The sequence below is a fragment of the Eleutherodactylus coqui genome, chromosome 5 (assembly GCF_035609145.1).
Source record: "Eleutherodactylus coqui strain aEleCoq1 chromosome 5, aEleCoq1.hap1, whole genome shotgun sequence".
In the NCBI taxonomy this organism is placed as follows: Eukaryota; Metazoa; Chordata; class Amphibia; order Anura; family Eleutherodactylidae; genus Eleutherodactylus; species Eleutherodactylus coqui.
The window spans coordinates 264,093,600-264,108,078 of NC_089841.1; the positions used below are offsets into that span (position 1 = coordinate 264,093,600).

The 14,479-nt window shown below is 43.6% G+C and overlaps 1 protein-coding gene across 1 annotated transcript in view; it reads left to right on the top strand.

Moving 5' to 3' along the window:
* The first annotated feature begins 481 nt into the window (after positions 1-481).
* The window catches only part of NWD1 (NACHT and WD repeat domain containing 1), a 92,853-nt gene continuing 78,855 nt past the window's right edge, over positions 482-14,479 (top strand). Inside the window, exons 1-3 of the mRNA XM_066602055.1 lie at positions 482-611; positions 4,355-4,440; positions 12,475-12,591. Of these exons, the coding sequence (XP_066458152.1) occupies positions 509-611; positions 4,355-4,440; positions 12,475-12,591 (306 nt within the window). The 5' untranslated portion in view covers positions 482-508. The remainder of the gene's footprint in view (positions 612-4,354; positions 4,441-12,474; positions 12,592-14,479) is intronic.

Sequence of the window (14,479 nt, forward strand, 5' to 3'; positions counted from 1 at the left end):
CTCGCAATGGTCTCCGGTGGCGCTTTGGCAAACTGCAGTGTCCTCCCCGTCTGCCATCCCAGCTTCTTCTGGTGACGGGGCTTTAAATACCCTACCTCCAGCAAAGCGAGCGCTGTGATTAGCTTATCGAGTGCCAGCAGCCAATCGCAGCCGGCGCTCAATGAGCCAATCACAGCTATTCAGTGATGTCATGAAATTCCAATAAGGAATTTCAAGGAACATAGCCAATTATAACGGTCATAGGGACCTCACAATACTTCATGACCAGATAGCTTTTTTAACGGTTTTCCACACATTAGTTAGATGACTATTGAAGTGATGTTCACACATTTTTTTGTGACGGACAGAGCTTAATTTTTTACTTTTTGGAATTAAGCAACATAATGTTTCAAGTGAATTATAAGTCACATACAGTGAAGAATAAATGGGGATGTCCCATGTGGTTTTGTAGAGCTGAAGTGTTTCGGCGACTTGGCTACCTGTCATAGCATTTGTTCTCTACAGAGCAATGGATTCGGGGAACCTGAAGGACATCCTCCGAGGGAAAGCTCAGACTCTGCCTGTAGAGCCATCCAACTCTGTTCGACTCTTCGTAAGCTCCTCGTTTTCAGGTAGGTCTTCTCGGTGTTTAGAGTGGCTAAAATCATGAAGTGTTCAAATAATCTAATACAAATGATTCCTTGCTACATAATTTCACCTAATGTTCTGTTCACATCAGTGTTGTGTTCCGTTGGGGCTCCAGTGGTTCTGCAGTGATATTGTTGATATTAAAAAGCCCAAATCCTGACTGTAAGCAATTATTGTTCAATCAGTTTTATTGAGACATTTTTCACATAAAATAAGCATTTTAAGGCCTTAGTCAGACGGGCGTTTTTTCGCGCGATCTGCGGATCGCATGACGGATGCGCATCCGCAAATCGCGTGACCGGTGCGCGCAAGTCACCCACAAATCGCCTGAAAATCTGCTCCTAGCCGCGTTTCATTAGAAACGGGCCGGAGCTATCCAGCGCATTGCATTCAATGGAGACGGCAATACAGCCGTCTCCATTGAAAGCAATGCGCTGCGGGCGAGCCCGGGATGAATTGTCGGTAAGGGCTTAAATATATAAGCCCTTCCCTGCAATCCATCCTAAAATGTGTTAAAATAAAAAAAAATTGTATGCTCACCTTCTGCCGGCAGCCGGAGCTCTGCACGGCCGTCCTGCAGTGGGTGTGAAGGGGGTGTGAGTCAGACCTGCCCCCTGATTGGCTCAGTGCTGAGCCAATCAGAGGCATGCCTCACTCACACCCATTCATGAATTCATGAATGGATGTGAGTCAGACCTGCCCCTGATTGGCTCAGCGCTGAGAGGCAGCAGTCACTCACCCATTCATGAATTCATGAATGGGTGTGTGAGTGTTTTCAGCCTCTGATTGGTCAGGGCTGTGACCAATCAGAGGCAGATCATTCAGCAGGCGGGGATTTTAAAGCCCCGCCGGCTGAATAGTGCCAAGAAGCAGTTCAGGAGAACTGACAGCGGCCGCGGCTGGACTCCGGCTGCAGCGGAAAGGTGAGTATACAATTTTTTTTTATTTTAACACATTTTAGGATGAATTGCAGGGAAGGGTTTATATATTTAACCCCTTCCCGACAATTCACCCCGCGCACGCCGGCAGCCCATTGCTTTCAATGGAGCGGCTGTATTGCCGCTCCATTGAATTCAATGGGCTAACATCGTTCTTCTCTGCCACAGCTGTTACAGCTGTGGCAGAAAAGAATGATTTGTCTTCTATATGTCCTCAATGGGGTCGGCGCTGCTGCCGCCGGCCCCATTGAGCGCATATACGGAAGAGAACAGGAATCGCAGATCGCAGATAGGTGCGATCTGCGATTTTTTGTTCTATAATTTATCGGACGAGCGCATAAAAAGCGCTCATGTGTCCGATACCATTGCAAAGCAATGGTTTTATAAAATCGCCGGACGCATGCGCATGCGCAAATCGCGGCTAAAAACGCCCGTCTGACTAAGGCCTAAGAAGGTCGCGCAGGACCTTGTGAAAAGAAAATGAACATATTATGTACTAACTCAAAATAGAACAATTCGGGCCAACTCCCACTACATCGACTGTAAGCAATTATAAGGTGATGTATCTGTCAAGATTCGTGTCAAAGACTGTAAACAACGCAAACCATGATGGGAATATACATGGCTTTACAGTCAGAAATGTACAATTCTCAGGCCCAATGCCCACGGACAGATTATCGCTGTGGATTCCTCAGCAATGCTGTGTTAGAAGATTCTCCCCTGCCAACTAGCGGAAATCAACTGCTATTTTCCGCTCGCGGGGAGAATCACAGCATTAATTTTGTGCAGAAAATCGCACGGACGGCTTCCATTGCAGTCAATGCAAGCCGTCCGTCCCGTGATACTTCTGCGCAGTGAGCATTACGGAAGTATCGCAGGAATCCGCGTCATAGTCCAGCGCCAGTGCATCATGCCTTGCACTGTGCATGCGTGCCGATTCGCCGGGTAAGACACTCGCATCGGATCCGGACAGGTTGAGTATAGGGTCTTTGGGGGTCACCGGTTCTGATTCTGCTGCGAGACTTTGCAGTCGGAATTCAACCCGGCCGTGGGCATGAGGCCTAAATCTGGCTGCAAATATTACAGGGAGAAATACAGTAATTCTATTGATCTTTAAAATTGTGAAATGTTGCCTTATAGTAAGGGCTCTTTCCTACGAGCGTAGTCATTTTTACGTGCGCCTGCTGGCGCCGTAAAAACGAGTTAACGTTCAGACGGCACGAGCCCGGCGCATATACACTGAGGCCGCAATGCTGTTGTCTCCCCTTCCCTCCCCCTCGCCAGCTCACCTCCTCTCTCCTTCCCTGCTGCTATTTGCAATGGGAGTGGGCGGGGTGGGTGCGGAGCTAAGTAACTGCCCCCTCCCCGCCCCTTGTCTGCAGCCAGCAATGGGAGGAGCAGAGTGGGTGGAGCTTAGAGCTACCTCCGCCCCTCCCTTTGCAAATAGCCAGAAAGGAGGAGAGAAGGGAGTTTAGCAGTCCCTCCCTCTCTTCTATGGTCACTGTCATTGGCTCCCATAGGAGCCTATGCAGCGGCCGACGTATTCTGGGAACAAAGATAGTTCCAGGACTATCTTTGCGGGCTGGCGTACAAGCACCTGGCACTATATTTGCCGTCTGGGTGCTTTTACGCCGCTGGAATACGCTTGTGTGATCTGATGCATTGGAATCCAATGCATCAGATGATAGCGTATATCAGCCGGCTGTGAAAAAGGCGGCCGATATACTCTCGTGTGAATAAGCCCTAACAGTCAGCATTATGGAATTTCCATAGTAATCTTTTAACCTGAGTGAAAATGCTTCAATGTATCATTTGAAGAGAGATACAGAATGAAAACATGAATAGAAAGATTTTTTTATTTATAGTTATTTTTAAAATTAGTATAGTTATGCTAAAATAAAGTGCAGGAATGGGTTACCAATAGAGATGAGCGAATATACTCGTTTAGAGTAATTACTCGATTGAGCACTGTACTCGGGGGAAAAGATTCGGGGGCTGTTGGGGGGCGGGGGGAGGCGTGGCGGAGCAGGGGGTAGCACCCGGGGACAGGGCGGAGCCCTCTCTCTCTCCCTCTGCTCCCCACTCGCCGCTGCAACCCCCCACTCACCCATGGCACCCCCCGAATCTTTTCGCCTGAGTACGGAAATCCTCGAAAATCGCGGCGCTCGGGCGAAAAAGGGGCATGGCCGAGTAGGTTCGCTCATCTCTAGTTACCAATTCTGTTTCAGACATTTTACAGAGTGATTTTGGTTGGCATCAGCAGTGGGTCTATTTTTTTTTTTTATATATACATTTTTATTTTATTCTGTACTTTTTTTTCTTAGTTTTGTAACTATATTTTTTAAACATTTATGTCCCCCATGATGTCACATAAGACCTCTAGAACATGCACAATGTCATTTTTTTTCTATTTCACACTTTTCCACTGTAACTGGGGCATCCATCAGTCACTGACAGAGCTGATCAGGGTCTACTAAGGCCCTGCAGCTCTGCCATGCCAGTAGGCACCCATTGATCACGTGATTTCTGGGTCAAATAGCGGAAACGGCTCACTGCGCACTATGTAGACCACAAAAGAGAAGGCAGAACTACTTCTGCTTTCTCAGCCTGGGACTCAGCTGTCACTGACATCTGAGGACCTGACCTGCTCCTATGAGATTGCAGGAGCTTTAATCCCACACCATAATTTTACCATGGTGCGGTATTTATGGCACTTGGTCTTTATCAGGTTAAAGTTTATTGCATTTTAAGTACTATAAAAGAAACACATTTTCATGTATCCCTTTTAGGTATGGCAGAAGAACGACATGCACTGTTGTATATAGCCTATCCCGAGATACAAGCTTTCTGCCAGAAACATGGATTAACATTTGAGGTAACATGTTTAATAGCTTATTGTAAATCAGCAGTTATAGTAAAAGGAGTAAAACAGTAAAATATTTGTTCTTGCCAAACCTATCTTCAGTTGCCTGGGATACTACATAAGAGATCTCTGCTACGCCATCATGTATTACAACTGTAATAGGCTTTATATACCTAAAGTTCTTGAGTTGATTACTATCAATTGTTATCTAAGTCACAATTATAGACAAATACAATCTAAACTACACTAATAACACATATAGCTGTATCGTTCATGGATTTTATTGAGGACATCGAGCAAGCATCCACATTAAGAAGAAGTAAGTGAACCTTACTGTTATGTTGTGTTATAGATTTCTCCAAGTTCTAACTGGGAAAAGGTGTTTCAGTTGAGGAGATGAGATTAGAAGCATGGGTTCTCCAGGTGCTTTAACCATTAAAGGGGTTCTGAGATTAAAAAAAGATCAATCACATTTTGTTCAGTCTTTTGAAAGACTAAATGACTGGAGTGGAGAGGTGATTGTTTGCCCTGCTAAACACAATGACTACTTGTTTACTCATAGACTGGTAGAGTTGGAAGGGTCCAACCCTCTGCTCAGTGCAGGATTAACTAAATCATCCCAGACAGATATTTGTCCAGCCTTTGTTTGAACACTTCCATTCAAGGAGAACTCACCACCTCCCGTGGTAACCTGTTCCACTCATTGATCACCGTCACTGTTGGAAAGTTTTTTCTAATATCTAATTTGTGTCTCCTGCCTTTCAGTTTCATCCCATTGCTTCTAGTCTTTACTTGTGCAAATGCGAATAGGGCTGATGCCTCTGCAGTGTGACAGCCCTTCAGATATTTGTAGGTAGCTATTAAGTCTCCTCTCAGCCTTCTTTTTTGCAAGTTAAACATTCCCAGATCCTTTAACCGTTCTTCATAGGACATGATTTGCAGACCGCTCACCATCTTGGTAACTCTTCTCTGAACTTGCACAGTTTGTCTATGTCTTTTTTAAAGTGGGGTGCCCTGAACTGGACCCAGTATTCCAGATAAGGTCTGTCTGAGAAAGAGTAGAGAGGGATAATTACCTCACGTGATCTAGACTCTATGCTTCTCTTAATACATCCCAGAATTGTGTTTGCCTTTTTGGCTGCTGCATCACATTGTTGACTCATCTTCAGTCTATGATCTATTAGTATACCCAAGTCTTTTTCAAGTGCTGCTGCTTAGCCCAATTCCTCCTATTCTGTATGTGCTTTCTTCATTTTTCTTGCCCAGATGTAGGACTTTTCATTTTTCCTTGTTAAATACCATTCTGTTAGTCACTGCCAACTGTGCAAGCTTTTCTAGATCTTTTTAAATACTCTCTCTCTCTCTCTTCCCTAGTGTTAGCTAATCATCTAGCTTTGTGTCATCAGCAAATTTGATCAGTTTCCCATCAATTCCCTCCTCCAGATCATTTATAAAAATGTTGAACAACACTGGGCCTAGGATAGAGCCTTGTGGTACCCCACTTGATACATTCTCCCACTTGGATGTGCAGCCATTTATGACCACTCTTTGAGTACAATCACTCAGCCAGTTGTGAATCCACCGAACAGTTGCTTTGTCAATCCCATTTATGGTCATGTTTTCAATAAGTATCATATGAGATACTTTGTCAAATGCTTTACTAAGGCCAAGATAAACTATATCCACCGCATTTCCCTGATCAACCCAGTTAATGATACAGTCATAGAAGGAAATTAGATTAGTCTGGCATTACTTGTTTGTTACAAACCTATGCTGGCTCTGGTTAGTTACAACATTTTCATCCAAGTATTTGCATACATGCTGTTTAATAATTTGTTTAAAGATCTTACCCGGTATAAAAGGCAGACTCACAGGCCTGTAGTTTCCTGGATCCATCTTCTTCCGTTTTTTCAAGATAGGGACAACATTTGCCCTTTTCCAGTCTTCTGGAACTTCTCCTGTTCACCAGGATTTTTTTAAAGATTATGACGAGTGGTTCAGCAATGACCTCTGCTGCTTCCTTTAGTATCCTAGGATGTAATTTATCTGGACCTTGAGACTTGAATTCATTTAAGTTAGCTAAGTGTTCCCTCACCATCTCTCTGCTTATAGATAGCATGCATTCTTTAATTCCCCCAATAGTACAGGGAAGATCAGTTGATTTTCAATCTACTTTCTGAGAGAAAACATACAATATAGGAATTTAAAAGTTTGACCTTCTCAACATCATTCTTAACCAATTCACCATTTTCATCTTGTAAGCATCCAATAGCATCTTTGACTTTTCTTTTGCTTTTGACATACCCCCAAATCTTTTTTTAAGGGTTTTGGCCTCTGCTGAAAGCCTCAATTCATTATTAGCTTTAGCTTTTCTGACGCCCTACAGTTTCTGCAGACTGCAATATATTCTTCTTTAGATATTCCACCCATCTTTCCATTTGATAAACATATTTTTCTTTCTTTTTAACATGTGTGCAAGTTCTGTGTTCATCCATCCTGGTCTTTTTAAATGTTTCCCATTCTCCATGTTTTCAGTGATTGCTAACAATTGTGCTTTGAGAATCTCATTTCTCAATATTTCCCAACCTTCTTGGACAATTCTGTCTTTAAGAACATCCAGCCATTGGATTCTTCCTACCCTCTTTCTGAGTTCATTGAAATCTGCCCTTCTGAAACCCAACCTTGAGATCTGAGTTTTCTCAGGTCTTCCTCCCCTTTTTATCCAAAATTTAAGGATAGCAGATCCCCTTGTTTTCTCTTCGACCTTTTGGAAGATAAAGTGGTCAGCAAGAGCGGATAAGAATTTGTTTGATCCATTACTTTTACCTGAGAGAGATTCACAACAAATGTCTGGATAGTTAAAATCTCCCATGATCACTAGGTCAGGCTTTTTTGAGAGCTTGGCCATCTGATGTAGAAAGAGTTCATCAATATCTTCTGCTTGTCCAGGCAGCCTATAGTAAATGCCAACAATGGTGTCATTTCTGTTGTTCTCTCCTTGTATTCTTACCCAAACAGTTTCTACAGAACTCCCATGCTCTGAAGCTTGAATCTCTGTGGAGATGAATGTTTTTCTAACATACAATGCAATACCCCCCCCCCCCGTTTTTGGTCTGTTTCTTATAAACAAGTTGTATCCTTCAAGCCTTGTATTCCAATCATGTGTATCATTCCACCATGTTTCCGTGATGCCTATGACATCATATTTCTCTTTCTGCGTTAGGAGCTCCATTTCTGGTTGTTTTTTTCCCATGCTCTCTGCATTTGTGTAAAAACATTTTAGTTTGTGATTGGTGTCTCTTGCTCCTTTTTTTGCCTTCTGAATTTTTTGTCTTTGTTCTTTCATTCCACTTCTAATAGCATGGTTCTCAAATGTATTAATTAGCTGTATATTTTTGCCTGGCCTTTCACTTCCCTTCCCATATTGTTCTAGTTTGAAGCACTCCTAATGAGTGAAGTAAGGCACTCACCAAATATATGCTTACCTGTTTTTGTAAGGTGCAGCCTATCTCTAGCAAGCAGTTCATCATATAGGTATTCTACTCCACGGTCTAAGAATCCAAATCTTTGCTGATGGCACCATTGACGTAGCCAGTTGTTTACCTCTAGAATCCTGTTCCATCTTCTTATTCTGTGGCCATCCACTGGGAGGATGGATGAGAAGACCACCTGTGCTTCTAATTCCTTCACCTTCTTTCCAAGGTCTTCAAAGTCTCTGCAGATAGTTGCAAGGTCATTTTTTAAAGTGTCATTTGTCCCTACATGTATTAGTAGGAATGGGTGGTGTTCTGTAGGACCAAAGAGTCTTGACAGCCTATCAGACACATCTTTGATCTGTGCACCTGGAAGATACCACAACTCTCGTGAGGTGTCAGGTCTGCAGACAGCGTCCTCTGTTCCTCTCAATACGAAATCTCCACAATCACCACTCTCCTTTTCTTCTTCACAACCAGCACTTCTTTTTCTCCATTCAAGAGGACTATGTGTGCTTCTTAAGTGTAAATGCTATGCATTTGTATGCAAAAAAAGTGGTTGTTTCGTTCATTCGCTTGTTTGTTCAAACGACAATCGTTGTGTGTAAATGGGGCTTAGCCCTTACATACAATCTCTTAGCAATTGGCCTCTGTCTAACCACCTCCATAGCTACATATAGAGTCTCCTTAGGGCAGTCACTTTGGTCTTATTCAGCATCATCCCTTGTTCTCTGCAATGGGTCTCTTTGGAAGAATTTCATTTAATTCTTATTAATTGATTTTTGGGTATATTGCTAAGCCAGAGTTAGTGATAACAACTGTCCCAATGTACATAGCTATTTCTATTTGTGTCCTTGAAGTAGTCCTCAGTACAAACCTTTCCATTTTCCCTAAAGTTTATTAGGTCCAGGAAGTAAATATCTTGCTGGCTTTTTTTACAGACCCAAAACACCCCCAATCATTATGAATGCTTGCATGAATAAACTCTGTAGATTCAATATCTAATTGTCAAGGAAACAGACAATCATCTATATACCTCCATCACTTTTTATGTTAGTGGGGCAGTTGTTACAAATATATCAATCCTTCCACTTCATAATAAAAAACATTACCATAAATGGGGAAAAATTTTGCTGCGACCCCCGTCTCACAAAATATTAACAAACATCCCAGTAATATAAACGCACTCTTCTTCTGGTATGTCATTATGCTCTTACAAAACTTTGTTTACTGCTCTTATTCCTCTGGTGTGAGGAATTATAGTATATAGTGATGATTAGAGATGAGCGAGTATACTCGCTAAGGGCAATTACTCGAGCGAGCATTTCCCTTAGTGAGTACCTGCCCGCTCGAGACAAAAGGTTCGGGTGCCGGCGGCGGGTAGGGAGCTGCGGGGGAGAGCGGGGAGGAACGGAGAGGAGATCTCTCTCTCCCTCTCTCTCCCCGCTTCCCCCTGCTGACTGCCGCTACTCACCGCTCCCCCGCACCGGCACCCGAACCTTTTGTCTCGAGCGGGCAGGTACTCGCTAAGGGCAATGCTCGCTCGAGCAATTGCCCTTAGCGAGTATACTCGCTCATCTCTAGTGATGACACATTTGCCGCACAGACCTAGAGATTGCCCGACATCAAAAAACTGAAAAATAAATCTCTGTTTATGTGTCTACTATTAGCAAAACACTGGAAAAGAATGCTGTTTATGTAACAAAACCACATAAGGAGTAGCGGCTGTCCAGAACAAACACTGTGGCCAAATTTGCCCAAGACCACCTGGATGGTCCATAATGCTTCTGAGAAATGTTCTATGGATAGATGATACAAAAGTGGAACTTTTTAACACAAATGCACAACGCTGTGTTTGGAGGAAAAAGAACACTGCCCACCAACACCGAAATGTCATCAGAACTTTGAAGCATGGTAGAGGGAACACCATGGTTTGGGGCTGTTTTGCTGTGTTAGGGCCTGGACACCTTGATCACTGAAAGAACAATTAATTCTAAGGTATACCAAAAGATTTTGCAGGAGAATGTAAATGCAGCAGTCATGCTGAAGAGACAATGGGTAATAAAAAAAGACAATACCCCAAAAGCATAAAATCATTGAAATTTTTTTTTTTTAGAATTGCCAAGTCAGAGTGTTGATCTTAACTCTATTGAGATGTTGTGGCACAACCAGTAAGGGGCTGTGCATGCAAGATGAATGGAAACCCATTTGAAGGGATAAATGGGCCAAAATTTCTCATTAACATTGTACAAATCTTAAGTTTGTTGGAGGTGATTACTGCCAAAGACCTACAGGTTAGTAAATTCAAGGGCTCACTTACGTTTTCTCCCTGCACTATAGCTTCCTACTGAATGTTCTCAATAAAAGACATGAATGGTACAACTGCTTGTTAGTTAGAGTGTGCTTGTCAATAATTGTGACTTAAATAATGATCAGGCTGCATTTTATTAGTAATCAAGGCAGAAAACCAAGTAAGGCCTTAGTCAGACGGGCGATTTTTCACGCGATTTGCGGATCGCATGACGGATGCGCATCCGCAAATCGCGTGACCGGTGCACGTAAGTCGCCCGCAAATCGCCTGAAAATCTGCTCCTAGCCGCGTTTCATTAGAAACGGGCCGGAGCTGTCCAGCGCATTGCATTCAATGGAGACGGCAATACAGCCGTCTCCATTGAAAGCAATGCGCTGCGGGCGAGCCCGGGATGAATTGTCGGTAAGGGCTTAAATATATAAGCCCTTCCCTGCAATCCATCCTAAAATGTGTTAAAATAAAAAAAAATTGTATACTCACCTTCTCCCGGCAGCCGGAACTCCGCGTGGCCGTCCTGCAGTGGGTGTAAAGGGGGTGTGAGTCAGACCTGCCCCCTGATTGGCTCAGTGCTGAGCCAATCAGAGGCATGCCTCACTCACACCCATTCATGAATTCATGAATGGATGTGAGTCAGACCTGCCCCTGATTGGCTCAGCGCTGAGAGGCAGCAGTCACTCACCCATTCATGAATTCATGAATGGGTGTGTGAGTGAACCCTGCCTCTGATTGGTCAGGGCTGTGACCAATCAGAGGCAGATCATTCAGCAGGCGGGGATTTTAAAGCCCCGCCGGCTGAATAGTGCCAAGAAGCAGTTCAGGAGAACTGACAGCGGCCGCGGCTGGACTCCGGCTGCAGCGGAAAGGTGAGTATACAATTTTTTTTAATTTTAACACATTTTAGAATGAATTGCAGGGAAGGGTTTATATATTTAAGCCCTTCCCGACAATTCACCCCGCGCACGCCGGCAGCCCATTGCTTTCAATGGAGCGGCTGTATTGCCGCTCCATTGAATTCAATGGGCAAACATCGTTCTTCTCTGTCACAGCTGTTACAGCTGTGGCAGAGAAGAATGATTTGTCTTCTATATGTTCTCAATGGGGTCGGCGCTGCTGCCGCCGGCCCCATTGAGCGCATATAGAGAAGAGAATGAGCGCATGAGCGCATAAAAAGCGCTCATGTGTCCGATACCATTGCAAAGCAATGGTTTTATAAAATCGCCGGACGCATGCGCATGCGCAAATCGCGCGAAAAATCGCCCGTCTGACTAAGGCCTAAGGCCTCATGTCTATGTGCAAAATTGATTAGTGTATGGGTCACCAGCACGGATGATCCGCAGTTTAATATGCTCATAGACATTCATGGGGCATCCGCAGGTAATTTTTATCTGCGAGGGATAAAAATTGCAACATGCGCCATTTTCTGTGGTTTCCCGCATTAAGGTCAATGGAAGTTGTCTGATCCGCGGCACGGCTGTGAATGACACTGTGGCCATGTCGCTGATCCGCGGGAAAGCAGGAGATTTTTTTAAAGTGCGGCACACCGCTGGTAGGCCTGGACACATCTGCCGTCCAGAAGAAAGAAGAGGAGATCCGCACTGTGTTCGGGCAGGTGAGAAAATGTCTTTTTTAGCCTCATGGCTGCAGGCACAGCTGGAAACCATGTAGGATTCTGCACTGGGAATCCATGTGTACCCAAGGACATGAGGCCTAATACTCACCTACTAGTGCCAAATAATTCGGATATACATCATTCTCTTACATTATGGTTTCATGGTGTCCAGATAGTCGCACATTGCCATTACCAATACTTACCTGTCCTGGAAAGAGTTACAAGACTAGTCTTACATTTAGGAATAGGAGCATTTCTAGGGAAATAACTTAAATAATGACCTGGCTAAGGTTCCATTCACACATAGTGGAAATGGTGGAAATTTTCCGCAATGGAAAATCCACACCAAAATCCACACAAATTCCATTTCAAATACTGCATCAGCTGACTTCACCCTTTCAATAGAAGGAGTGATATTTGCTGGTAATCCACGCAAAAATCTGCATCAATGTTTCAGGATTCGACACGGTTTGTGATGTCGAAAAGATTTGGATTTTGATGTGGATTTCGCTCAGTGAGAAATCTGCCCCATTTCCGCTATGTTTGCACACACCCTAAAACTGAAAATCTATTACTCAACCAAATATTAAAAAAGTGATTCTTTTTTCGCTGACACTTCTAATAGATGTATCCTACAACATCCCTCACTATAGGTGGTAGACATGCGCTGGGGTGTCCGTGATTTTAGCTCAGTAGATCACATGATCACAGAGCTTTGTGTGAAGGAGGCAGAAGCCTGTCGGAGGACTTCCATAGGACCACACTTCATTGTAAGTAATTTCCATTTCTCTACATTTCAGTTTACTTTTCCTAGATGTCTGATTTCTGGATGGTTTTTCAAACTCAATGATCATCCAGATGTAAAAAGGAGAGCTTAGGAAGGTCCAAGATACCTTCACTTGGTAATCATACATGTAAGCATCCGAGGAGCGGGCTATTAAATCGGTTAACACACTGGTGATTTACCTTAGTCCTTTTGTCACTTGTTTCTGTCCTCTGCGGTGAATCCAGTTGTTAGCAATAAAGAGTCCACACACACAGGGATTTAACTTTCTGAGCCAAAATGGGAATGGTCGGTGAAGCTCGTTTACTTGAAATAACTATGTACAGATCAGCAATACACACCAGCAGGAAAACAGTGCAAAACACAAAGTGGTGTGACAGGGAAGATTCACGGGTAGGCAGGAGAAACCACAGTCCCGTTATCTGTGGGTCCTGAACCCCGCAACACTCTTCCTTCTCTCTCCAGCTCTCTACCGGTCATTACTCACATTGGAAAAAAATTTGGGTATGTTGCACGGCGGCTCTTCATTCTCTCGCTGTTTTTCCCATCCATCAGCACATAGGTCTCGGAGCATTGGGCCAAGGGCATTCACAAGGCATCCACTCAGCCTCTTCCATCCTGGTGTTCTTTTATTGTTAGGTGTGGACAACGCCTTGATAGTCCTAGTTCACATACAGAAAAAATCTTCAGTTCTCCTATGATCCATCAAAAGTTGGAGAGCAGCACATGCAAATAAAAAGAATGTCCCACAAAAGTAGAAATAATGGGGATAAAAGACCAATATTAGAAAGATAGCTGTGCGCTCAGATAGGAGAATGGTGATTAAATAGTGATCTTGAGTACTCACTCTGAGGGGGAAAAGTTCCCCAATGTAGTCAAAATGGGGTGTTATCTCCCCCCCTGGAATCCCGGGATAACCTTTAAAATCACTAGGGGCATATCCTTAGTCCGGATTGACACTATCACTCAACGACAGTTATTTCTTCTTCATTGTTCTTTAGAAAAACTCAGTGTACAAAGCTACAGACGCAATCCCTCCCATGGAGGGTTAGACAGCAGGTGCAACGCATTTTGGCCACTTAATGGCCCTTATCAATCATAAAGACTGTTGTAATATTACAGCTATATGTATACAGTATTTACTCACCAAGTGTGCGATATCACTCAGTGTTCTGTCACTTAGTGATGACGCTATACACAGAGTATACGTCACCATATCTAACATGGCGGCGTTGGAACACATAAAGCGATTCCATGGGAAATTATTTTATAAACAATATGATATTCAGCATCTTGTGGAAACCTTTCTTTACCCAGATGGGCAGAAAGAACACAGCCTGGGAGGGTGTGAATACCCAAGAGTATTCCCTTTGAATACATAGCCCCCCTTTTTTTCTCTCCCATTCTCTCCCTTTCCCCCCCCCCCCCCTTTCTTTTACTCCTGAGAGTACATACAATATGAAACCATAGTTTTAAGGGGACTATTTGTATAGATAATTAGTATTCGAAAACTATTGAGGGGACATTTTAGTCTGTTTTATAGATATCATAAATAGAGAAGAGCGAGCATGCTTGTCCGAGCATTAGCCTGCTCAATGTACTCGTTACTTGACCAAGCACCATGCAGTGCTCTGGTGCTCGAAAAAATTTCACCCTCTCCTCCCCACATGTTTTCAATAGAGCTGCGGCTGCATTGAAAACAATGGTCTGCCGGCACCCCTGAATTGTTTTTCATGGAAAGGCTTTAAACATTAGGCCTTCCCTGAAAAACAATCATTTTAGTGTAAAATAAATAAATAAATAAACTAACCTTTTCGCTGCTGCCGTGTCCCCCGCAGGGATGAAGAACACATCTGCCGCATGCAGCAGATGTT